At 50.5% G+C, this 26,821-nt stretch overlaps 1 protein-coding gene across 1 annotated transcript; it reads left to right on the forward strand.

Annotated features, from left to right (window-relative positions):
* The first annotated feature begins 358 nt into the window (after nucleotides 1-358).
* Nucleotides 359-25,336, forward strand: LOC308596782 (solute carrier family 2, facilitated glucose transporter member 5-like). Its single transcript, XM_081212028.1, has 10 exons — nucleotides 359-480; nucleotides 4,873-4,948; nucleotides 5,555-5,682; nucleotides 7,136-7,309; nucleotides 11,076-11,468; nucleotides 11,811-11,921; nucleotides 13,143-13,244; nucleotides 15,249-15,324; nucleotides 23,124-23,251; nucleotides 24,475-25,336. The coding sequence occupies exons 1-10, from the start codon at nucleotides 379-381 to the stop codon at nucleotides 24,646-24,648; spliced, it is 1,464 nt and encodes a 487-aa protein (XP_081068154.1). The 5' UTR covers nucleotides 359-378; the 3' UTR covers nucleotides 24,649-25,336.
* Nucleotides 25,337-26,821: the final 1,485 nt, after the last annotated feature.

A 26,821-nucleotide genomic window follows, 5' to 3' on the forward strand; every position in this document is an offset into this window, starting at 1 on the left:
ACAATCAAGTAGGATATATTTTTTCTTAAACAAATACACGCAGGTATTTGCATGCATTTAAGAAGTTTGTTTTGAGTGAAGACTGCCCAGTTCCTTACTTGGTTTGCTGGTCGGCAGCAGCTATTTTCAGGCAGAAACCATGGAGAGAGGGAGAGGCGGGGATCTTGGATTTAAAATGTTCCCATAGGAAATAATGGAAATTGTCAGCTCATTATGTGAACACTAGCCTAACGAACGATTTCCTGGGAACGCCTTATGTCCGGTAAGCGGGACCTGCATGTAAAATCAATAAATCAGCTGCAACTCTGCAACCTGAAGCTGTTGGCTGTGATCAGAGGCTTCCTTTCTCTCTCACCCCCCTGCCTTTATATTCCCTAGATGTCTGTCATTGACTCTGTGGGGCGGAGGTTTCTCCTACTTCTGGGATTTCTGATCTGTAGTGTTGCCTGCGTCTTGCTAACCATGACCCTCGAACTTCAGGTGAGTAAATAGCGACCGGTAGAATGCAGAGCTGAATGTCGCTCATTAAAATTAGCTATTCTGCTTTGGGCCATTATTATAATTCTATATAATAATTTATAATAATAATACAGTGGTACCTCAGGTTACATACGCTTCAGGTTACATACGCTTCAGGTTACAGACTCCGCTAACCCAGAAATATTACCTCGGGTTAAGAACTTTGCTTCAGGATGAGAACAGAAATTGTGCTCCGGCGGTGAGGCGGCAGCGGGAGGTCCCATTAGCTAAAGTGGCGCTTCAGGTTAAGAACAGTTCAGGTTAAGTATGGACCTCCGGAACAAATTAAGTACTTAACCCGAGGTACCATTGTAATAATAATAATAATAATAATAATAATAATAATAATAATAATAATAATAATAGGCATTCTAACCTGGCCTTCACCATAAACAACTCAGGTCCTCAATACCTGAGGAACCTCCTTCCCAGAATCCTCTTGGATTCTGAGATTTCAGAAGCGGGAGCTCTTGGTAGTTCCTCCACCCGCAGAGGGTGGTGGTAGCGGCGGCCGAGGAGAGAGCTTTCTCTACTGTGGCCCCTAAGTTATGGAACTCCCCATAGAAGTGTGTCTGTTACCTTCCTTATAAAGCTTCTGGCAACTGCTGAAGACATACCCCTTTGCCTTCGCTTTAGACCCTTGTGTGTATTTTTAGGACGCAGCTAATTTTTTGAGATTGCAAGCTGTTTTAAACTGTTTTTAATATTGTGTTTTAACCTGCCCTGGGACCTTAGGGTAATAAATCAATCAATGACAACAACCCCAGGATTCTTGAAAGAGGTGTTTCTAACCGAAACTGTTTTTAGATTATTATTATTTTTAAATTAACCTCTTAACAACTTTTATGACTGTTCCAGCTGTTTTTAGAGTGCTTTGTGAGAATCAGTCCTACTAGAAAAACCAGCACACATACTGAGGTCAAAAAAGTAAGGGCAGATTTCGTTCCATTTGGCATGATTTTATTTTCCATGTCAAAAACGTAGAACATATCCACTCTCCCAGCTAGAAATGCTGTGGATAATACAGTAAAATGGGAATACATGCTTCTTCTTCTTCTTTGGCGATCACTCACAGCCAAATAAGATTGTCCTCCATGAACACGGTTTTAACAGAGCGTCTGTAAGTGACTGTGGAGGCAAGTTCTGGGTCCGCATGTCCTTCCACAAGTGGGGACATAGGTTTCCGGGTGGGCAGTAAGGTTTGCTGGAAATACAGCTGGTCCCCCTAGAAAATAAGAGATATCGATGTTGATCACATTTTTACTTTTATAAACTTGTTATATACAGTAATTCCTGTTATACCCTAAGTGTGGACTGTGTTACTGTTGTCTCTGGCCCCTCTCTTTATCTCTCCTTTGAGATTTCATGCCTGTTTTCCATGATGATTTTGTACTAAGCTTGATTTTATTTTCATTATTGCATTTATATGCCACCTTTTTTCTCCAGATGGGGTACCTGCTTCTCCCCCCCGCCCCATAGACTAGGCTTGAGAGGCAGTGACTTCGTCCAAGTTCACCCAGCAAGCTTCATGGTCGATTGGGGGATTTGAACCCTGGTCTCCCAGGTCCCCAGGATGACACTCTAACCACTAAACCACACTGGCGCTCTGATTTGGCATTTTAATAAAATCTTGGCTGTGTTGGCTGCCCTGGGATCCTCCGAGAGGAAGGGCAGGATATAAATTCAATAAATAATAAGTTTCCAGGGCAGGCTCCAGCCATAGGCGCCGACTCCATGGGGCTTGAGGGGGCCCGAGCCCCCTCAATAATTCGTTTGGGGGGGCTCAGCCCCCCCAATAATCTCGAGCGCGGCGAGATAATCTCGAGGCTCTGCCTGTTGACGCTTGGCGCGTCCGCGGCTTTTATAGGGCACCGGCGCGGCGGGGGGCGCCGGGCCGGGGGAGGGGGGCGGCCGGCCTGTCTCCTTGGCAACCCCATTGAGCAGCGCCGGCTCCCCCGGGAGGGCCATCCCCCCGCGCCGCCGATCGCCAACACCGCCGACGCTGTGGCTGCCCGAGCCCGAGCCGGAGCCGAAGCCCGAGCCCGAGCCCAAGCCAGCCAGTCAGTCAGGAAGGAAGGAAGGAAGGAAGGAAGGAGAAATGGGGAGGGAGACGAGGGAGGAAAATTGCGCGCAGGGTGAAGAAAGGAGAAGGGCGAACGAGACGAGCTTCCAACCCAAAAAAGGGCTGGAAGACTGGGAGGATGAAGGATCGGGAAAGAAAGCGACGCCTTCCCCGCCCGCGACGTCGCCCGCTTGTCATTGGCAGCGCAGCGGGCACCCAGAGGGGCTGGGCACCGGCGCAGGGCCGCTCCGCAGCCGCGGAGGACAGCTGCGCGGCTAGCAAGGTGCGCCGCGTAGAGCGCGGCCCTTGTGTGGCCCGGTGGCCAGGCAAGCTCGGGCGGGGACCCCCATGCGAATCTAAGACGGGAGAAGAGGGCAGAGCAAAGGGGGTCCCTTCCCCAACCTCCGGCTCTGAGACTTCCCTGCGCCCCAGAAAAGCGAAAGGATTTTCTCTCTCTCTTTTTTTTATATAAATATTTTATTAAGTTTTCAAATACAAAGTTAGACACATACACTGAAGAAAAAAGTAAAAGAACAAGAAAAAGAAAAAAAAGAAAAAGAAGAAAAGAAAACCAACCATTCAACACATTTTTTATATAACTAACTGGACTTCCTCGCATCTCCCTTACCCTGCATTCTTTATAATAAAGATATCAGCAAATTATTACCTTGTTTCGTACCTTATTTTGTACTTTTCAAATACTATACCTCTAAATTTAACATACTTTTCATCAGTTACTTATATCTTAAATTAAACATAGTATTACCTTAGATTTTGACCTTTTCTTACTTAAAATATAATTTCCTGTTTCCCAAATCTAATTGCTGAAGCTATAGTTTCCGAATCGTGTAAATTTTTAACATTCATACAACTTATATTGTTTTTGTAAATAGTCCTTAAATTTTTTCCAGTCCTCTTCCGTTGTTTCTTCTCCCAAATCTCGGATTCTGCCAGTCATTTCAGCCAGTTCCATGTAGTCCATCATTTGCGTCTGCCACTCTTCCAGTGTGGGCAAATCTTGTGACTTCCAATATTTTGCGATAAGTATTCTTGCTGCTGTAGTTGCATACATAAAGAAAGTTCTATCCTTCTTTAACACTTTCTGGCCAACAATGCCCAAGAGGAAGGCCTCTGGTTTCTTGGGAAAGGTATACTTAAATACCTTTTTTAACTCATTATAGATCATTTCCCAGAAGGCCTTCACTTTTGGACAGGTCCACCAGAGGTGAAAGAATGTCCCTTCAGCCTCCTTACATTTCCAACATTTATTATCAGACAGGTGATATATCTTTGCAAGCTTGACTGGGGTCATGTACCACCTATAAATCATTTTCATAATATTTTCCATCAAGGCATTACATGCCGTGAATTTCATTCTGGTGGTCCATAACCTTTCCCAGTCCTCAAACATGATGTTATACCCAATATCCTGAGCCCATTTTATCATGGCTGATTTGACTGTCTCATCTTGAGTGATTTTCTCTTCAACCTGCCCTCCATCCTCTTGTGGAAAACTCTTTGCCTGCCATGCCCGTATCTCGTTTTTGCTTTTTAATTCCACACACGCACCCTTCGGACTTCGTGGCAATCGGGCGCGTGGGTGCGTTTCCTAAAAGAGTGAGGACCCCCGCCTCCTCCCCACCTGCTCCCTCACCAGCCAGCCAGCCGCGCGCCCTAGCCGGAGAGCCCCGGCCGTCCCCATCGCGCAATCGGCTGGATCTCCCTTCAGCAGGCCGTGCTCACAACTCGGCCCAGGGACCCCCCAGCAGCGGGTCTCCGGCCCAGCTGAAGAATCCGGCAACAAGCCCCCTCCTCCCCAATCGCTCCGCCGAAATATGCTCCAAAACCCGCCAGATAGGCCGCCGGCCGCCAAGTCTCGTGGCGCCCTGAGCGAGGGTCTCTCCCCAACACCGCCACCTCGAACTGCGTTCTCCCGGCTACCCGAGCGAACCAGCGGCAGGACCCCGGTATGGGCCCCCCCAATATTTTTTATAAGTCGGCGCCCCTGGCTCCAGCTATGGATGCGGGAGAAGACTCCATTCAGTTTGCTTTCAAGGGGAAATCTAACCAATCTGTGCTTTCCATAGCAATCCGCAAATGGAGGCAAAATCCACCCTGCTCTGGCTATTGCAAAGGAGTTCAAGGAATGTACTCAGAGACATGTATATGGGGGAGTTATGTGTGTGTACAAAGATGCCTGTATCGTCCAAGTCAAAGGGTGTGGTGATTCCCCACCCCTGCCTCAAAACGAGAGGCAACCTCGCTCATGCACAACTCTCTTTCTCCAACAGCCCATGCAGCCATGGATGATTTACTTGAGCTGCGTTTTAGTCATTGCCATGCTCACTGGATACATGTTTGGGCCAGGTAAGGGCTCAGGTGACACACAAAACTTATTTGAGGTGGGTGAAGAACACGGGCCTTTTCTGTGGCGGCTCCCCATTTGTGGAATGCTCTCCCTGTGGAGACTCACCTGGCGCCTTTGTTACATGTCTTTAGGTGCCAAGAAAAAACGTCTCTCTTCGACCAGGCCTTTGGCTCATTAAACAACCTATGGCCTTTTAAATGTGTTTTTTTTGGGGGGGTGGGGGTGGGGAGGGGAGTTATCGGTTTGTTTTTATCATGTGTTTTGCATTCTTGTGTTGTATTTTTGTGTTGTGACCGCTGGATGAAGGGCGATATGCAAATTTAATTAATTAAGATGGAAAAGACATAGATCCAGCACTGGAAGGGATCTCCAAATATCTGGAGGGCCCTATCTGTACTATATGTTGAAAGAAGTTTTGTATCACTTTAAACGGTCATGCCTTCCCCCCGCCCAAAGAATTCTGGGAACTGTGGAGTGGTTAGGAGACCCCCTGTTCCCTTCGCAGAGCCACAATTCCCAGAGTTCCCTGGGAAGAGGGTGTGACTGTTAAATCACTCTGGGAGGAGGGAGCCAAATTCAACACCCACTTCGTTCTGTCCTCCCAGCTATAATCACCTACGTGGTCACTCTCGAGATCTTCCTTCAGTCATCGCGGGCCACAGCCTTCACGCTGGGCGGCATAGTGAACTGGGTCACCCGCTGTTTTGCTGTGGGGATCTTCCTTAAGCTAGAGGTGAGTGGTTCTGCCAGGTCCCTTTTAGCGGGAAATAAATAAATAAAACGGCAGTAAAAATCGCATTTCGTCGTGCCACAAACGGTATCTAGATATTTCCCGCAAACACAACAGCTCCGCCCCAGCGGTAGGAAATGACGTGGGAATGCTGGGAGAATGCAGGGAACCAGTTTGCATCTGTTGCTGTTTAAAAGAGCTCAGCTCCAGCTTGTGAGCAGCTTCTGAGCTCAGTTGCTCCCCAGAACACAGCCTTCATGTTTGCAGGCGGCTGCAACCTGGTCCCACCTTGCCTTCTGCCTGGCTTGAACCTCACCTCACCCTATACCCCACAGGGCAGGACAACAAGCCCCTGCAATTGGTAGGCCAGGCGAAGTTCCTGAACTGAGGACTGTGGCCGTTCCGCTTTTGCGTGCTTGACAAAACGACCTTTCCTGGAGGTCCTGGATCGGCATCCAGACACCGTGCAGGCGTCATTAAATGGGAACCGGACCCTGGAAGGACAGGATCCCTATGGGCGGGCTTTTCCAAAGTCCAGGTGTCAGGTCCACGTGTCTGTTCTGGGTGGGGTGGCAAGCGGAGGTCAGCAGACCTTCCCGTCCCGAGGGCCGCATTTCCTTCTGGGGGCCACATGAGATGAGCAGGGCCAGCGGCACAAGGAGGGTGTGTTGAGCAACTGTGCTGGTCCCAAGGGCTAACCGTGCAGTGAAGTCTGAGTCCAGTCCGAGGTCGAGGGTGCAGTATGGAGGCTGTCCGTCGAAGCTGAAGCGGGGTCCAAGGCAGGGAGTCGGGTGAGGTCAGGAACTCTGGCAGAAGAGCAGGACAGGGTTCAGGCAGGAACAGGCTACCAACAATGTTGCTCCCGCAACCTGGGACTGGGGCTGACTGGCTTTTATCTGCCCCAAGGCATAGGGCGGCCCCGGTCCACAAGTGACTCACCTCTCCTGGCCTGGAGGCGAGCACTCCTCCTGCGAGAACTCAATTCCCTCCACCTCTCTGCCCTGAGCCTCTGCAGCTCAGGAGAGGCTGGAGGGTGACCGGACCCAGAGGCAACCTCAGTTTCTCCTGAAGGGGCTGAGAGTGGAGCACCTGCAGGCAATGGGTCCTCCATCACCTCAGGAGCCAGAGCAGACTCAGCTGGTGCCTCCACCTGAGGATCCGGCACAGGTGAGGACCCTTCAGGCTCAAGCCCCAGCCCTGGCTCAGCTGGTTCTGAAGGCGGGGACTCCTGTGCAGGCTGGGATTTCTCAGGTTCAGCCTCCGAGTCCGAATCCCAGGCCATCACAGCAACACATGCAAATTTCCTCTTTGCATGCTCGGTTACAACTCACAAACTGTGGCGGAAATGCCCAGAGCTGAAATGGAGACTGGGAAAACAAGGAGCCCGCCGGGACACATTGGTCAACCCCTGCTTACCTCCCCCTGTTCCCTCCCCCTTTTGTCTTTCCAACTCCAGCCGCTCACTGGGCCTTACAGCCTCCTGATCCTTTGGCCTCTCTGCATGCTGACCTTTATTTATATTTCCGCGATGGTTCCGGAAACCAGAGGCATGACCTTTCTTGAAATCCGCAAGTCCATGGATCTCCACGCCAAGGAGGATAAGGAACAGATAGATAGAAACCCAGATAGTTAGAAACTCAGAAGGCGTCAATGCTGTGCTTAATTGTTATTTTTTAAGATACAACGGTCCAAAGAGATCTCCTTCATGCTGTCCTTCAGTCGCCTCAGCTCTGTTAACACGTATGGCCATTTTCCTTTCAGTCCAGAAGAGCAACCCAAGCTGTTTCCCCTTTCCCTGTGTGCACTTTTCTATTGTTCTACCACCATAGGCGCCGACTCCATGGGGCTCCGCCCCCCCAATAATCTCGGGCGCCCCTCCAGCAGAGCGCCGCTGCCGCGCTGGCTCTGCCTGTCGACGCTTGGCGCGTCCGCGGCTTTTATAGGGCGCCCGGCACGCACCAGCTCGATAACGGGCACCGGCGCGGCGGGGAGCGCCGGGCCGGGGGAGGGGGGCGGCCGGCCTGTCTCCTTGGCAAGCCCATTGAGCAGCGCCGGCTCCCCCGGGAGGGCCATCCCCCCGCGCCGCCGATCGCCAACACCGCCGACGCTGTGGCTGCCCGAGCCCGAGCCGAAGCCCGAGCCCGAGCCAAAGCCAGAGCCAGAGCCAGAGCCGAAGCCCAAGGAAGGAAGGAAGGAAGGAAGGAAGGAAGGAAGGAAGGAAGGAAGGAAGGAAGGAAGGAAGGAAGGAAGGAAGGAAGGAAGGAAGGAAGGAAGGAAGGAAGGAAGGAAGGAAGGAAGGAAGGAAGGAAGGAAGGAAGGAAGGAAGGAAGGAAGGAAGGAAGGAAGGAAGGAAGGAAGGAAGGAAGGAAGTTGGAGACCCAAGTTTGGGAAACACTGAACTAGATGAGCTTTGTGGTCCTGCCCAACTCTACAGTTTTATGATCTTAGGTCTTTTACAACATCCTGCACCCTCCTCCTTTTACTGTCTTTGTATCTTCAGTGTGTTATGTCACTATGTTTTCCAACACAGCATGGTGGGTCGGAGCTGTCTGCCTGTCTCAGGCATTGTTGTGGGTTGCCAGGACAGAGGTGGGCATGGGGCTGTGGCAACGCAATGGGTGGGAGTAGTAGTAGTAGTAGTAGTAGTAGTAGTAATAATAATAATAATAATAATAATAATAATAATAATAATTTTTATTTATACTCCGCCCTCCCCATCCAAGACTGGGCTCAGGGCAGCTAATAACCAATAATAAAAACAAGTTGATTAAAATACAATTTAAAAGATTAAGATACAACATTAAAACTACATTAGGCTGCAGTCTCTTCATAGGAGGAGAAAGGAAAAAGAAAGAAGGGGAGGGAATCAAACTGATTCTAAGCCAAAGGCCAGGTGGAACAACTCTGAAATAAATCAGATCCCGCAGGGCCCTGGTCTCATGAGTACCGGATTGGTTCCACCAGTGCTCCCAGCATCTCCAGCACCCCACTGATTCATCATATTGCCAGGACGGATGGAATTCAATATGTACATACCCACTCGTCTCTGGTAACAAAGGTTCGACTCCAGGTGACCAGACCTGATCCAATATAAATGGGATTCCTTCTCTATTTTTTTCTCCCACGCTTTGGGTGAACCAGAGACCTTAAAATGATTAGCATTTATGGGCAGGCTTGCTAGCTAAAAGGTTTGTGTGGTCACCTTCACCTTTTAGTAATCTGATTTGCAAAGCTGGAGTTGCACCATGGGAACAAGCGTCATTGAAATTTGGTCTGTAGGAGATCTGGGTTTGAACTTAGGGCATCAAAAGCCTGGGTAGCAGAGAAGAACAAAAGGCGGTCCCGGGTTCAAATCCCCAACTGAAATCTAGATTTGCCAAGTGTGGCCACACACCCCTCACCTATGTTCCTGATTGCTGAGGTGGACATTGACCACAGTGGTGGCAGCCCAGTTACAGTGAGGGTGGGGCACTGCCCCAACAATTTCAGTCTGCGCTCAGCCAGCCCCCACCTGCCTGATTTCTTTCTTGCTACTTGAGGGATATTGGCACCAGTAGCGTAGTGGCAAATTGAGAAGTGCAGGGCCCCTTCTTAATCGTCACAGCCTCGCCCCTTCTAAGAATATACAGCTTCCTAATATTATACTGTACAGTAATTTTATAGTTGCACAATAATAATAATAATGGATGCATTGCAGCAATCAGTGCAGATCTTTGTGTCTTGCCGTTCAGCTACATACACTATTTTCTGTGCACAGAAATTTGGAGCGCTCCGATGCCTTCTTTCCAAAGTGACTTCAGTTTTGTTTTCCTTGAGGTTCCATTGTGCATAACGGCACTTGCAATGCATTGTTCTCTCGGAACCAAAGCGCCTTGTGTTCAGAGTGCTCCTAAATGCTCAGCTTTGGCGCAGAACTAACTGCAGAGTGACCCTAGGAGCCAATCCCAGTGGCCAACTCGACTTCACTCAGATGGTCTCCAAAGATCACAAAGGGAGAGAAGACTTCTTTTCAATGGCTAGCAGGCTTCTGCGTCATGCTGATTGGGCAGCTGTAGGACTCTGGAGGGAAGGCCCCTGTTGTAGAAATAGTAAAGGGTCTTTGACCTCTACAGTCCCAGATCACTACATCTGTGGGGGGGCCCTGCCTGTCAGCTCCTTGTAGAATTCAGCAGGGAAGGTGTTTAAAGGATACTTGCAAAACCATATCAATTTCAGTTTCAATTCCGGACCTGAGCATGAGCCCCTTACCCTCCTGTGGTTTCCCGCAACTGAGATTCAGAAGCATTCCTGCCTCCAACCGTGGAGGCAGAACACAACCATCAAAACTAGTAGCAGTTGATACTATAGCCTTCCTCTCCATCAATTTGCCCAATTCTCTTTTAAAGCCATCCAAGTTGGTGGCCGTCGCTGCCTCCTGCAGGAGAGACTTTGGTAGTGCACTGAAGTCGTTTCTTTTGTCTGTTCTGAATCTTTCAACATTAAGCTTCCTAGGATGTCGGTGAATTCTAGAGGGGGGGGGGAGAAGCTTCTCTCCATCCACTTTCTCCATGCCACACGTAGTTGTAGCACAAGGGAATTTGCAGGGTGCCTTCCAGACTCCTGCTACTTTGCAAGAGGGATTCCTGTGCATCCTTGAACAGTTTTGCACATTGAAAGTGATTTTAAAATGCTCTTTTGCCCTAGGACAACAAATCTCCTCCTTTTTTAAAAAAAAAAAAATCGACTTTTGGTAGTTTGGAAAGTGATGGAGGAAAGCATGGAAAGAATGAATGGTTAAAGGGAAATTGTAAAAACAACCCAAAAGCAAACCAGAGAATGCTCCTTGTCATATAACAAAAGTAAAGGGACCCCTGACCATTACTTCCAGTCGTGACCGACTCTGGGGTTGCAGCGCTCATCTCGCTTTATTGGCCGAGGGAGCCGGTGTACAGCTTCTGGGTCATGTGGCCAGCATGACTAAGCCGCTTCTGGTAAACCAGATGAAATATACTCAGAACACCAGAGCAGCGCATGGAAACGCCGTTTACCTTCCTGCCGGAGTGGTACCTATTTATCTACTTGCAGTTTGATGTGCTTTTGAACTGCTAGGTTGGCAGGAGCAGGGACCGAGCAACGGGAGCTCAGCCCGTTGAGGGGATTCGAACTGCCAACCTTCTGATCGGCAAGTCCTAGGCTCTGTGGTTTAACCCACAGCGCCACCCACGTCCCCCTTATCATATAACCACCCCGTAAAGATATCTGAAAGAATGTTAAATATAGACTGATTGTATGCTGTAGTCTAATCTCTGCATAAACTGGCTATGTTCTCTTTAGGCTCATTGTTGAACTCAGCAGGGGGGAGGAGGAAGATGGGGACAAAGCTAGAACTCATTGGTTTTACTCACCATTGGCTCTAGTGCCTCCAGCCGTTCGCTCTGGCGCCCCCTACTGTTGGCCTCCCTGACCTCTGCCATATCAGTTCCGGCGGGCACCAGCCTCCACTGCTGGATGAGGCAGTGTGTACAGACCGGGGGTTGGGGGGCGCTAAGAACCTTCCAAATGCTGCTGAGCCGACATGGGTGGTCTGTGGCACTAGTAAGCCAGTCATCTCCTTCCACACAGCCTTGGTGAAGCTAAGGGGCTGCGACAACGTGGAGGATGAAATCGAAGAGCTCCACGAGGAGGACCTCTCTGAGGAATTGGAAAAGGATATGGACATCTTTACGATGTATCACTTCGATGACATATGGAACCACCTCGTCTCTGCCGTCGTCTTGATGGGCGGGCAGCAGCTCACTGGCATTAACGCGGTAGGGCAATCTCCCCGAGGAGAACGGGCCTTTTCGGTGGTGGCTCCTGCGTGTGGGATGCTTTCCGCAGGGAAGCCTGCCTGGTGCCCTCGCTGGCAGATTTGAGGTGCCAGGCAAAAATGTTTTCAGCCAGGCGTTTGGCCTTTAGCCTGGAGAACTGTAGATATTGTGGCCTCCTATAGTGGGTGGGATATTGAGCAGTGAAAAATCCCCCTCCTCACTGGCTCTCTGTGGAGAACCGAAATTAAGACTGAAAAAACGATAGAAACTGAAATGGACAGATTTGTCTGTATCCTGATAGGGGGTCATCATTCAGCTAAGAATCTCTGTTTCTCCTTTCAGGCCAGCTATTATATGGAGATACTCTACATGGCTATGGGGTTAGAAAAGAAAATTGTCGGGTATATCAGCATAACGATATACATTTTGCTTATGTTCATAACTCTCCTGGTGGTAAGATTCTCTCTCATTTCTACATCAACGCCGACGTGATGAGCTCCAGATGTTGTGGCCTACAACTCCATAATCCCTAATCATTGGTCACACAGGCTGGGGCTGATGGGAATTGTAGTCCAAAAATGTCTAGAAGGCATCACGTTCGTCTCCCCTGATATGAATGTTTAGCTCCTCCTTGTAATGCTTCTACCCTCGGCCTACTCCAAAGGCCAGCACTTTTATAGTGTGTGTCTGTGTTAAGCTGGCTGAGTTGTTCCAGTTTCCTACAGACAAACTACAAGTCCAGGTTCAGATGGCATGCAAAGACAAACCATGGCTTAGCTCACAGAGGAGGGGCAAAATGGCTGCCATCGCCTCTCCAGAGATCTGGGTGGAATCTAGACACATAAAAAACGCGGTGGAAATGCTTTTGAACAAAGTTTTGAAAAAATTATTGGATTTGCCATAGCTCACCATCGCCATCTAGTGTCACATTTGTATAATGCACTTTACAACCCAGTTTAAACGTTTTATTTGCAGCTGTATAGCTGAGTGCCTGGTTTGGCTTAGGGTTAAGTAAAAACAGAGCTTCCACCTCTGGGCCCATCCAGGCTGTTGCTAATTTCGGGTGGGATTCAGATGGGCTCAATCCCCAGTTGCATCTCCAGGTAGGGATGGGAATGTACTCTGCCAGAAACTCTGGAGAGCTGCTGCCAGCCAGTGTAGTCAATACTGAGTTCGATTGGCTAATGGGCTTCACTCAATATAAGATAGTTTTTTATATTCCTACATCTGTAGGGCTATAGTTCAATGGTAGAGCATCTGCTTTGCAGGCAGAAGGTCCTAGGTTCAATCCCCAGTATCTCAAGGCTAGGGAAGACACCCTGGCTGAAACCCTGCAAAACTACTGCCAGTCAGTGTAGACATTGCTGAGCTAGAGGGATGCAATGGTCTGACTTGGCACAAGGGAGCTTCTTAGGTTCCTAATCACATACTAGCCAATGAGCGGCGAGAGCTGATTGGGAGGTTTAGCGCAACAAACCCTCTTCCCAAAAATGCGGGAAGCAACAAGGAAATGCACTGGAATTATCTAATCTCCCTGTAAGGTAATGAATATGACCACCCATTAAATAGCTGACATCTCCCTGCAAATAAATCAGAATGTATGCTCAATAGGCAGGCCATCTTGAAGCAGCCTTCCTCTCTCTTTATAACTTCCCTGTTTTTTGTATCTGTTAGATCCGTTTTGCTGATTCTTCGGGGCACAGAAATCTCCTACTCAGTGGCTTGGGGATCTGTAGCATCACCTGCGTCCTCTTAGCCATGGCGATTGAATTACAGGTCTGTATTGCAAGTCCGCAAACTCTTGATGTCTGACGCTAAGCACCCACCAGCGCGGTGCCCTCAGTTCTTGGGATAATGGTAATAATAATTTATCTGTTGCATTTCTTAGTGTTTTTTGTTTGCAGAAAGTAAAGTCCCCAAGGGACCTGCAATGTAAGACAAGAATGAAAACCAAAACTGAAATAAAATAAAAGCTAAAAGCATTCTTATGCATGAAACAAAGGCCACAATATCCCAAACTCCCCGAGCCTGGCTGAAAAGAAACATTTTTGCCTGGTGCCCCCAAGTAGTTAGTGATGGTGAACCTCCCTGGGAAGAGAGCATTTCATAAGCAGGTGCCACCACTGAAAAGACCGTTCTCCTGTTGCCACTCTATAGAGATGGCACATGGAGAAGAGCATCAAATGATGAATGATGCTGATTTTGTGTAGTGGATGCTGCTTTAATGGAAATTATGGGTTGCAGTCAACTGAATCCTACTCAGAGGGAACCCATTATAATTATGGGGTGTGGTGGTCAGCTGGTGTGGTGCAGTGATTAGATCAGGGGTCAGCAAACTTTTTCAGCAGGGGGCTGGTCCACTGTTCCTCAGACCTTGTGGGGGACCGGACTATATTTTTTGGGGGGGAAATGAACAAATTCCCATGCCCCACAAATAACCCAGAGATGCATTTTAAATAAAAGCACACATTCTACTCATGTAAAAACACCAGGCAGGCCCCACAAATAACCCAGAGATGCATTTAAAATAAAAGGACACATTCTACTCATGTAAGAACACGCTGATTCCTGGACCATCCGCGGGCTGGATTTAGAAGGTGATTGGGCCGGATCTGGCCCCTGGGCCTTAGTTTGCCTACCCATGGATTAGATTGTTGGATTGGGGTGTGAGGAGAACTGGGTTCGAATCCCCACTTGGGTCACAAAGCTCCCTGGGTGTGACCTTGAGGCCAGCCTCTCCGCCTAACCTACCTCACAGGGTTATTGTGGGAGAGGGAGAATCATGTGTGTGCCACCTGGGCATCCTCAGAGGAAAAGGGGGGATAGAAATGCAATAGATAATTAAATAATAAATGAAGAAATCCATTAACTTCAGTGCTGCATACCAGCCGAGATGAGCTAAAGTCCATTAACTTCAGCGAGTCTGCTCTGAGTTGGACTGGCATTGGATAAAACCCTATAATTTTATTTATTTGTTCATTTATTTCTACAGTCACGGAACATGAACATTTACACATTGACAAAATGGTAGCTCTATGGGGGAAGCTCAGGAATTTCTGGCACCAAACTGCAGTTCCAAGAATTGCTTGCAGGAGGTGATGACAATTGAACTGGTATAAAAGTGAGAAATTTTGCAGGACAGAGCAGATAGGCTGTTAATTAAACCATGTTGTTTTATTGTTGTTTTGATTTCCTTCCTCCCAAAGGAGCCCAGGGTAGCACATGCAGCAATGATAATTTTTTTAAAAAAACAACACACAACTCAAAGCAATTTTAAAACACTCTAAAACCAGTTTAAAACCTTTTTATGTATAAAAAAACAGTTAAAAACACTCTTAGCTGGTGATCATAGGGTTGCCAGGAGCAGTGTCTTTCAGCCATTAAATGCCTAGGTTAAACAAGAGTGTTATTAAATTCCCGAAAGTAAGTAATGAAGGGAGAGGGTGAGAGATGCACCACACCAGGGAGGACATTCCACAGGGAAGGAGCCACCACTGAAAAGGCCCTGTTATGTGTCAACGCCAGCTGGGCAGTCCCCAGTGGCACCACCCCCAACAGGGTGCTGATCACCTGCTGATCATCGTAGGGTCTGAGATGGTTGATACTAGGGAGAAGAAAGCACCACTGAGTTCAATGGAGCTTATGCCCCAGCATAGGAACACAGTCACGGTCCTATTAAATAGGGTTTTCTGGTGATAATGATTGCAGTAGTGGAGTATCTATGTCATTTGCAACCACAGCACTGTCTCTGCCTGAACTGTGAGTCCCTTTCTCCAACAGAAGACCATCTGGTGGATGTCATATGTCAGCTCATCTTTCGTTACCCTCTTCCTCATTGGACAGTCCATCGGGCCAGGTAAGCTCTCTGATGAAGATGATTTATGAGACTTGTCCATCTCTTGTTACACTGAGCTCTCCAGTACAGTGGTACCTTGGTTTACAAACTTAATCTGTTCCGGAAGTCCATTCTTAAACCAAAGTTTCTTAAACCAAGGCGTGCTTTCCCATAGCACCAGGGGACACAATTTACACTCAACAGGAAGCGGAACATGTTCTGCTTCCAAGGCAAAGTTCACAAACCAAAACACCTACTTCCGGGTTTGCAGCATTCTTAATCCAAATTGTTCATAAACTAAGCTGTTCTTAAATCAAGGTACCACTGTATTGACATAGTTGGACAAAGAAACACTCAGTCCGTAAAAATATATGCAATGCCACACAGACACACCCCAAACAGCTGTGTAAGTGTGCTGCCAAACATCATCATAAGTCTGAAGGGGAATCCAACATTCGTGCTGCTCAGAGTAGATCCATTGAAGCTAGCGAACGTGGCTGTCAGAGCTGCTTCAAGATCCTAGCTCACAGAGGATCACGCTAGCCAGCGGTCATTAAGTAAAAGTCTTTATTGAATTACAGTTTCCATTCTCACGCTGCTGTCTGCAACTCTACGTCTACTAGCTAGATCGGCGAGGCTCCGTCTGAGTCTCCGCCCCGTGCGCACCAACTTAATATCCTAGCCTTGCTCCACCTTTTCCTCCTGACTGTCCTCCTCTGGGTCCCTCTACCCCCCGGGGCTTCTTCCTTCCGGGATTCTTCTGACGCTGACCCAGACCCTTCTGCCTCCTTGCGCCGGGCTTTAGGACCCGGTTCCCTTTCGGGGCTGCTCACTGCGCCGCCTTCCTCTGCATTTGAACTTGGCGCGCGCGCCCAACCTTCCACTTTCCTCTTAACCGTTTCTTCGCTCCCCGATGGAGGTGTGGCCACTCCTGACTCCTGCCCTCCCTCCTGTGGTGAGCTGCCAGCGCTTCCCTCCTGGCTCCTTTCCTCTTCCCTGCTTCCTGGCGGTGACGCTGGTCCCGATTTCCAGCTGCTCCCCCCTGAGTCTCCTCTGGCTCTATCTTCCTGGGGTGCCTCCCTAGACTCCCCCCTTGCCCTGGCCACTGGTGCTCCTTTCTGTGAATCCTCTGATTCACTGGAAAGACTGGGAGATCTCGGGTCGTCGTCATCACTCATCCTTTCCTCTGTCTCCTCCCCTTCGCTCTCTGTTTCCTCCCTTGCCCGTGCCTCTGCACCTAAACCCCTGACATCCATCCCCCCCTCGAAGCCCCCCAGTCCCCCCTCCCCTCCTTCCGGTGCTGGAGCTGGGGGCTGCTGTTGCAAAGGGACGAACGTCGGATATCGGTCGCTTCCCGTGGCAGGCCTCCAGCGGAACTCTTCCAGGTCTTCCTCTCTGCTCTCGTTGACGACAGTCACCTCCTCTTCCATCTCTGTGCCGCCGTGCTCGAAACCAGGGTCGTCCCCGAAAATGTCCATGTCTGTCTCTCCCGCACTTCCTCCAGGCGGCGTTGCTCGGCCGGAACAGTCCAGCCACTTCCTGCGGAACTGCTCCTCCGGCCTATCGTCCCACCAATACGAGGGTTCTGAGACAGATCCCGAGGGTGACCCCTCCGGGGAACGGACGTCTCGTGTTGGTTCCTCGTCCGAGTCGAACCCCCTGAACGTGCTGTCCGAAAGCGTGGGCGTGAAAAGCCAGTCGTCGAAAAAGTCTGCTGGCATAGGTCTATGTGGGAAGAGGGCATGAAACTCGTCTTTGAGCAGAGGTTCGTCTAAAGCGTAGCCCGGCACCCAGCTGTTCGCACTGGCCGGGGTGCCCTCCCTGGCGAGAAAGTATTCTACTCCCTCTTCCCCCCATCGGGAGTCCAAAATCTCCGTGACTTCGTTGATGCGCTCCTCCTGTGCCACTCCCGCGTGCCCCGTTCCTTCTCTGAGCGGACTCGGCGCCGTTCCGGGTTCCTGGAACCTGTGCGGTGCCTTGTAGGGAGTGAGCACCGATCTGTGGAACACCGGATGCATTCTGGAACCCTCCGGAAGCGCCAGCCTGAAAGCCACCGGGTTGACCTGCTCTTCGACTTGGTAGGGCCCCAGTTGTTTATGCCCTAGTTTCTTCTTGGCCAACGACCTGGCCGGCACTGCGTGGGCTGCTAACCAGACCCAGTCTCCCACGTGGAGCTCTTCGCCAACCCTTCTGTGTTTGTCCGCTTGTACCTTGTATGCGTGTTTAGCCAGCTCCAGGTGGCGCCGCAGCTGATCGTGGACTTCCTGCAGCTCCGACGCGAACGCATCTGCTGACTGCGGCTCCCCTTCTCCCCTGCATTCCAGTCCCGGAAAGGTTCTAGGGTGCCGCCCGTTGTTGGCGAAGAACGGCGTGACGCCCGTGGATACGTGCTTCGTGTTGTTGTAGGCAAACTCTGCAAGCGGCAGGTAATCCACCCACGTCGCAGGCTGTTGGTTTGCATAACATCTCAGGTACTGCTGCATGATGGCATTGGCTCGCTCCGCTTGCCCGTTGGTCTGCGGGTGTCTCGCCGACGCCAGATTGATCTTGACGTTTAGGAAGCCCATCAGTTTCTGCCAGAAGTTCGAGATGAACTGCCGCCCGCGGTCGGACAGAATAGACCGTGGCAGACCGTGAACCTTGAACACGTGGTCTATGAACAGTTTGGCGGTTTGCTCCGCCGTGGCCACCTTAGCACACGGAATGAAATGCGCCATCTTGGAGAACAGGTCCACCACCACCAACACTGCCGTCTTGCCCCTTGAGCTGGGCAGATCCGTGACAAAGTCCAGAGCCACCCTTTCCCAAGGTTCGACCGGAGTTTGCAGCGGCTCCAACAGTCCAGCCGGCGGTTTGTGCACCGGCTTTGCCCTCTGGCAGGTGTCACACCTCGCTACGTAGTCTGCGACCTCCCCTCTCATTCCAGGCCACCAGAAATCCCTGGCTACTAATTCCACCGTCTTCTCCTTGCCAAAGTGCCCGGCCGTGGGTGCGTCGTGCAGCTGCTGTAGCACCTTGGCTCGAAGTTCGTCACCCGGCACGTAGATGGCCCCTTTACGGATGAGCAAGCCATCTCGTAGCTGGAAACCGTCGGCCGCTGCCTTGCCCCCTCGCACCTCTGCCATCTTCGTTTGTGCGAAGGAGTCCCCCTGCAACGCTCGCCGCACCGCCTCTAGGTCCACGGTCGCCGCGGCGCACGCCCACACTGTCGGTGCAAAGATGTGCATGGCGGCCGCTGGTGTTGCGTCCTCCAGATACTGTGGCTTGCGAGAGAGAGCGTCTGCCATGATGTTGGTGTCCCCCGGGACATACTCTATTCGGAAGTCGAAGTCCGCAAAGAACTCAGCCCAACGTATCTGCCTCTGGTTCAGGAACTGTGCCGTGCGCCAGTGTTCCAGATTCTTGTGGTCCGTGCAAACCTGCACCGTGTGCTTGGCGCCGATCAGAAAGTGCCTCCACGCCTTGAACGCTGCATGAATGGCCAGCAACTCCCTGTCCCATATGGTGTAGTTCTGCTCGGACTTGCTGAGCTTCCTGGAGTAAAACGCTCCCGGCCGCCACACGCCCTGCGGGTCCTTCTGCAGCAGGACCGCCCCCACTGCTCTGTCCGAAGCGTCTGTCTCCACCCTCATCGGCATGCTGGGGTTGACATGAAGCAGCTGCTCTTCCGACGCGAAGAGACGCTTGAGGACCTGAAAGGACTGCTCCGCCTGCTCTGTCCAGATGAACTTCTTCTTCTTGGAGCTAAGGGTGTCAGTGATGGCCGCCGTCTGCATCGCGAAGCCCTTGATAAACTTGCGATAGAAGTTCGCAAAGCCGACAAACCGTTGGACCTCCTTCCGGTTGCGTGGGCTCTTCCAATCCAACACCGCTCGAACCTTGGCGCTGTCCATGGCGAGCCCCTTGGCAGACAGCTTGTAGCCCAGAAAATCCACCTCCGGCACGTCAAATTGGCACTTCTCCAGCTTGGCGTAGAGCCTGTGTTGCTTTAGCCTGCCCAGCACTTCCTTGACGTGCTTGTCATGTTCTTGCTGCGACTCCGAAAAGATCAGGATGTCATCCAAGAAACAGACGCACGTCTTGTAGAGAAGTCCCGCCAACACGTGATGCATAAATGCTTGAAAAACGTGAGCGCCATTTTGCAGTCCAAAAGGCATAACTCTGTATTCGTAGGTACCCAGTGGCGTGAACATGGCTGTCTTCCACTCATCACCTTCCCGCATGCGAATGAGGTTGTACGCCCCCCGCAGGTCCAACTTGGTGAACACCTTTCCCTTCCGTACCTTCGCCAGGAGGTCGTCGATGCGGGGCATGGGGAAGTCCGACGGCTTGGTCACACTGTTCAAAATCCTGTAATCCACTACGAGTCTTTTTTGGGGCGTGTCTCGCTTCTTAACAAAGAATACAGGACTGCCCCCCACTGCCTTAGACTCCCGGATGAAACCGCGCTCCAAATTATGATCGATGAAGTCTTTGAGTTCCTGCAGTTCGTCCTCAGACATGGAATACAGCTTCCCTTTAGGCAGCGCCGCCCCCGGCAGCAGGTCAATTTTGCAGTCATATGGTCTGTGAGGGGGTAGCCTGTCCGCCTCCTTCTCGCAGAAAACTTCCAGAAATTCTGCGTACTTGTGGGGAATCGCTTGCAGCGTGCCTAGCAGCAGCTGTGACTCCTCTTCCTCTCCTTCCTGCCTGGGTACGATGCAGTGTTCAGCACAAAAGGAAGAGCCGAAGACCAGCTGCCTCTGGAACCAAGCCATCGTTGGGCTGTGCTTGTCCAGCCAACTCATACCCAATACAATGGGCGTGTCAGACAGTTGAGTGACGTTGAAGCTGATGACTTCCCTGTGATTCCCAAGTCGCATCACCATTGGTGGCGTCTGCTTCACCACTTGCCCCCCTAGCAGCTCCCTGCCATCCACCGTGACAACCTGCAGGGGCAGTGTGGCCGGCAGCAACTGCACAGCGTGCCTGTCGACAAATTCCTGCCCTATAAAGTCCGCGTTGCTGCCGGAGTCGATGGTGATTGGCACGTCCATGGTGAGTCCATTGGGCAGCTGGAGAGATGCTGTGAGCCTCACTACTGGTTTGGGCGGGAGGGGGTTCACTGGCTGTAAAATTTCTGGGGACTGCGTCACTAACACGTCTGGCTGGGCCCCAGTGCCTCTTCCTCCAGCCAGACATCGTCGTTTCCCTGCTGTGGTCCTCCCTGCTGCGTTGCTGCAGTCACCATTGCTGAGGCTGCAGTAAGCTTGTGGGGCCTCTGGGGACACTCTTTCGCCATATGCCCTGGCTGCTCACAGACGTAACACTTCCTGGTCCCTCTAGGAGGCTTCGCCTTCACTGCTGCCGGTGCTAGGGCTCTGGTTGCTGACTGAGCCCTTGCACCTCCAACCTCCATAGGTTCGGCTCCTCCTCCTGGCGGAGGCGTGGATTGCGCTCGCGCTGCTTCTCTGGGAAAGAAGGAGGGGCCCCCGGCTGGTTCGCGCCCTCCACGTCCTTCGTCCTTGTTCCACGGACGTCCTTCCAGCCTCACCCCCACTGCCAGTGCCCTCTGAACGACCTCCTGGGTGGTTCGGGGTCTCTCCCCCCTCGCTATCTCATCTTTAATCGAGTTGTGCAGTCCCTCCCAAAAGAGGTCTCTTACAGGAGCCGAATCTCTGTCCCATTCCAGGGCGCTGACCAAGGCGAAAAAGCGTGCATGATACTGTCTGACGCTGGCCCTCCCTTGTCTCAGCCCATGCACCTCCTTCCGTGCAAGATCAATGTCAATACTTGATAAGAAACACCCATCCATCGCTTTAATAAAGGCATCCGCATTCTGGAGCGCCGGATCGTTATCTCTCCATAAATTGCGCAACCATGCTTTCGCCTCCCCATGCAGATGGGACATGATGAACCCCACTCTCTCCTGTTCATCTCTAAAATCTTTATGCAACAGTTGCAGTGCGCACAGTACGTCGGCTCTAAAGTTGGGATACTGTTGCAGGTTCCCATCGAAGTGAGAGAGCAGCCCGCCTGTCCGTCTCGCCAACCCAATTCCCTCCTGCCGGGGTGGTTGCTTTGCCAGTACGTCTAACCTGACCTGGAGATCCCTGCAGGCGGCAGCTGCCTCGTCCTCTCTCTTCCTGGATGCGAGAACCTCGGCGTTCAGTTGTGCCACTGCTTTTCTGAGGTCCTCTATCTGCTGCTCAGCCGTCATGTCTCCTGCCGTTCGTGAGCTCGCTAGTGGGCGCCTGTTTCTCTCCCCTCCTCGAGGCTGCAGATGCCCACAATGTGGAGACGGAGCCTACTGTCAGAGCTGCTTCAAGATCCTAGCTCACAGAGGATCACGCTAGCCAGCGGTCATTAAGTAAAAGTCTTTATTGAATTACAGTTTCCATTCTCACGCTGCTGTCTGCAACTCTACGTCTACTAGCTAGATCGGCGAGGCTCCGTCTGAGTCTCCGCCCCGTGCGCACCAACTTAATATCCTAGCCTTGCTCCACCTTTTCCTCCTGACTGTCCTCCTCTGGGTCCCTCTACCCCCCGGGGCTTCTTCCTTCCGGGATTCTTCTGACGCTGACCCAGACCCTTCTGCCTCCTTGCGCCGGGCTTTAGGACCCGGTTCCCTTTCGGGGCTGCTCACTGCGCCGCCTTCCTCTGCATTTGAACTTGGCGCGCGCGCCCAACCTTCCACTTTCCTCTTAACCGTTTCTTCGCTCCCCGATGGAGGTGTGGCCACTCCTGACTCCTGCCCTCCCTCCTGTGGTGAGCTGCCAGCGCTTCCCTCCTGGCTCCTTTCCTCTTCCCTGCTTCCTGGCGGTGACGCTGGTCCCGATTTCCAGCTGCTCCCCCCTGAGTCTCCTCTGGCTCTATCTTCCTGGGGTGCCTCCCTAGACTCCCCCCTTGCCCTGGCCACTGGTGCTCCTTTCTGTGAATCCTCTGATTCACTGGAAAGACTGGGAGATCTCGGGTCGTCGTCATCACTCATCCTTTCCTCTGTCTCCTCCCCTTCGCTCTCTGTTTCCTCCCTTGCCCGTGCCTCTGCACCTAAACCCCTGACAGTGGCTAACTTCAGTTCGCTAATTTCAGTAGATCTTTTCTGAGTAGAATTTCACTGGCTAGAACCCTAAGTCTTTACCTGGGCCACATTCCCAACCATACATTTAAAGCAGCATCATGGCACGTCAAGCAGTCATGGCTTCCCCCAAGGAATTCTGGGAGCTGTAATTTGTTATGGGTGCTGAGAGTTATTGGGAGAATCCTGTACTCCAGGCATAGGCAAACTCGGCCCTCCATATGTTTTGGGACTACAACTCCCATGATCCCTAGCTAACAGGACCAGTGGTCAGGGATGATGGGAAGTGTAGTCCCAAAACATCTGGAGGGGCGAGTTTGCCTATGCCTGCTCTACTCCCCTCACAGAGTTCTCTGAGAAGAAGAGTTGGTTGTTAAACCAGTCTAAGAATTTAAGTTCTTGGGGAGGGGGGCGGAATAGGGGCCTCCTAGCCACTCTCTGCACCTCTAACAAATGGCAGCTCCCATAATTCTCTGGAGGAAGCCACGGCCGTTCAAAGTGGCATCGTAGCATTTTAAATATATGGCCAGGATGTTCAGGGCTCCTTGAGGAAGCACAAGAGATGAGTAGCATAGATAAACTTCCCTGTTTAGGGAAGTTTTTTAATGACTGATGTTTTAATGTACCAGTACTTTTAATATTTTGTTAGAAGCCGACCAGAGCGGCTGGGGAAACCCAGCCAGATGGGTGGGGTATAAATAAAAAATTATTATATTATTATTAGCGAAAATGAAAATGGGGCATTCTCTCTCTCCTGGCCCAGATCCGATTCCAGTGGTGATTGTAGCAGAGCTGTTCCTTCAGTCATCCCGGTCCACTGCCTTCATGGCTGGGGGCTGTGTTCACTGGTTCTGCAAATTCGTTATCGGACTCGTGTTCCTTCAGATGGAGGTAAGTGGCTTTGGCTAATACATCCAAGGTTCTCTTAGAGGAGTCCCAGGTCATCAAACCTGAGCTTCCACAGACTCCACCTGCCATGAGGCACCATTGGCAGCGGCAGCAACAATGTTCTATGCTTACAATAACATTTTATTCTCCTTCTAATTGTGCTGTTTTAAATGTGCATTTGATACTTGACTTCCTTTAGCAATGTTTTCTTTTGAAATGTTTAAGATAATGGTTTTTTGTGTGTTGACTTTGCTGCGTTAAATGTGCATTCCGTAGCTGGCCTCCTTTGCAATTAAGATAAAGATTTCCAAAATTTCTCAAATTAGATAATTACATAACGACTATGTTTCATAGATTGGCTTCCCTCCCTCCCACCTACCCACCCACCCCTCCCTATGTTTTTATTCAAACCCTTTTCTGCTGCGTTATATAACAAACTCTTCTCTATTACAAAAAAAAAATATCCTTCTAGTACAATTATTTTATTGTTTTTCGTCCACTGCTCATATCTCAAATCCTGCCTGCAATTTCATTTGGCTATACTGTAATGCTTTTTCAAATAGTCCCAAAAAGGCCTTCACTCATCTATTAAAAAGTTTGTCATTTCAATCTCTTGGTTTAGCTGTCAGCTTTGCCATTTCTGCATAGTCTGTTACTTTCAGAAGCCATTCCTCCTTCAGAGACTGGTTTTCTGAAGCACCTGCCCCCTCCATTTAACCTTGCTTTAGCTGTGTTGAACAAGGGTGTTAAGTTGTGGGTGAGCCATATCAGACGACACAGCGATTCTTTAAACAGCTCTTGTTTATTCACAGGCCAGAACAGAACTGGGCTGAAGGGTTCAGCCAGCCTGTTTATATAGAGCTCCACTAGAATTCAACAGTAACCATTTTCTGTAACTATCCAATCACTGAACGTCACTTTCAATCCCTTATTTGCATATGTGGACCTGAGTGAAAACTATCTACAGTATCCCCCTGCTGGCCCAGGGTGAGAACTTCAGTACATAACAAAGGGTGCTTCAGAGAGCGGTTTGCCAAACCGCTCTGAGAAGGGCCTCCGATCTCTGCCCCGTTAAACAGCTTGCATGGGCTGCCTGCTTGCTCGCTTGCCTGCCATTATGCTGGAGTTGGTGTGGCTGCTACTATCTGTAGCTTGATGACATTCTCTTACACACATTCCATTTCGTGCTCTTTCTCTCTATCCTTTTCTCTCTTTTCTCTCTCCAGATACACATTGAGCCTTACAGCTTTCTCCTCTTTTGGCCTCTCTGCGTAGCCATCTTAATTTATGCCTTCAAGCAGATCCCGGAAACCAGCGGCCAGAACTTCCTGGATATCAGGAGGACCGAGGCAATCCGAATGACCAGGACCCTCCTGCTCATGCAAATCTCAGAGGACTAGAAACTTGGGAGACAGTCCATGCAGCGATTTGGAGATATTCTGTTCGGTTGGCCCATTGGTGATCACAGCAGTTTCCCTTCTGGTCTGACTGAACAGCCTGGACTTTATTCCTTCTTTTTCCTACACTGGACTCCGACTGCCACCACCTCTCACTATTGGCTTATGTACCTACCTGAAGGGTCATAGGCTACCCATCCGTGCTTTAATCAGCCTTAATAAAAGCTGGATCAGCCACTCATGCAGAGACACAGCAGGGAACTTCATTTCTGGATGATGCGTCCAGCTCTCAGGCACCTATAATCCACATATGGGGGACCAGATGTCTCCAGATGTTGCTGAACTGTGACTCCCATCACTACTGGCCATGGTGGCTGGGGATTATGGGGGTTGGACTCCCACATCAGGAGTCCCCCATCCCTCCCACAACATCACGAGTTCCCCATCCCTCCTCTAACAGATCTAGAGTTATGCCCAATGGCCATCCTACTCAGAGTAGACCCGTTGAAACTAATGAACTTGGCTTCCTCAATATCTTTTTTCAAAAGAAAAAACTGTCTAACAGGCTGTTTTTCTATTGGTGCTTATTGCTCAGCCTTCATTATCATTATTACATTTTTGTTGATAATAACACATGCTGTATAAACTGAAGTATAATAATAATAAATCCACGTGTGATGTATATCCCTGTTTCCAGGAAGTCTGTGTGTTTCTTTTCATAGAATCATAGAATTGTAGAGTTGGAAGGGACCCTGAGGATTATCTCGTCCAAGCCCCTGCAAAGCAGGACTATGCAGCTGTCCCATACGGGTATTGAACCTGCAGCCTCAGCATTATCAGCACCACGCTCTAACCAAGTGAGCTATCCAGGCTCTAACAACCACAAAATTACAATCCTGCCTGTTTCTCCAAGGAGCTGAAGGCAGCATCCATGGTTCTCTCCTCTATTTTGCCCTCACGACAACCCTGTGAAGTAGGTTCGGCTGGGAGATGGTCCCAAGGCCATCCCAATGAGCTCTCAGGTACTCTTTGCTGTGAGAAGCCACACTGACGCCTTTGCCTCAAAGGCCTGAGGTAAAAGTGTCCCTAAGGTTTCTTAAACTCAGTCATCAGGCCTGTGGAGGAGATGCCATGGAGGTGACAGGTGGATTCCAACGAGATGGGGGCAGCAAAGATGGAGGTGGAGTTAGATGGCCCAGGAGAAGGCCTGTGTGAGGTGAGGGAGGCGGAATTGGGGCGTCAGGGAATGTTGGAGCTTGCGGAAGTGACCAGGGACCAAAAGGCTCAGGAGCTGGATTCTGGGGAAGGTTCCGGTGGGTTGTCAGTGAGCTTGCCGATCAGAAGGTTGGCGGTTCGAATCCCCGCAACAGAGTGAGCTCCTGTTGCTCTGTCCCAGCTCCTGCCAACCTAGCAGTTCGAAAGCACACCAGTGCAAGTAGATAAATAGGCATCGCTGTGGTGGGATGGTAAACGGCGTTTCCATGTGCTCTGGTTTCCGTCACGGTGTTATGTTGCGGCAGAAGCGGTTTAGTCATGCTGGCCACATGACCCGGAGAGCTGTCTGTGGACAAACGCCCGCTCCCTTGCCCTGAAAGTGAGATGAGCGCCGCAACCCCATAGTCGCCTTTGACTGGGATTAACCGTCCCGGGGTCCTTTACCTTTTTACCTTGCTAACAGCAACTTGCTAGATCAGGCCAGTGGCCCCTCTAGTTCAGCATCCTGTTCCCCAAAATTCCTTTGAGAAACCGGAAAGTAGGACCCGGGCGCAAGAGCACCCTTCTGTGGCATCACAGCCTCCAACTATGGAAGGACAGTACAACCATCTTGCCTAGTAGGCACTGATAGCCTTGTCGTCCATGAATTTGTCTAGACCTCTTATAAAGCCATCCAGTTTTGTGGCCATCACTGCCTTTAGACTGAACCTGCGGAAAAACTTTTTTAAAAATAAATCTCTAAGCCGCGCAGTCACAATTTCAGCAAAACTCTGACGTTCTGCAATTCTCTCAAAAATGGTGCCAAATTGTTGTAAATGCTCCCCTGAGTGATTTTTCGGTGGAAACAGAAGTGTTTTTATCATCGGAAAAAGAATTAGCCCTCGACGACTGAACTTGCGGAAAAACCTTTTTTTGAAAACATCTCTAAGCCGCGCGGTCACAATTTCAGCAAAAATCTGAC

Source organism: Podarcis bocagei (genome assembly GCF_964188305.1).
Source record: "Podarcis bocagei genome assembly, chromosome: 1".
Classification (NCBI taxonomy): Eukaryota; Metazoa; Chordata; class Lepidosauria; order Squamata; family Lacertidae; genus Podarcis; species Podarcis bocagei.

Excerpts from the sequence above, each read along its gene's own strand:
- LOC308596782 (XM_081212028.1), top strand. The coding sequence starts at position 379 with ATGTCTGTCATTGACTCTGTGGGGCGGAGGTTTCTCCTACTTCTGGGA. Across the intron at positions 11,922-13,142 it reads TGTTCATAACTCTCCTGGTG|ATCCGTTTTGCTGATTCTTC; the intron begins GTAAGATTCTCT and ends TGTATCTGTTAG. Across the intron at positions 23,252-24,474 it reads TCGTGTTCCTTCAGATGGAG|ATACACATTGAGCCTTACAG; the intron begins GTAAGTGGCTTT and ends TTCTCTCTCCAG.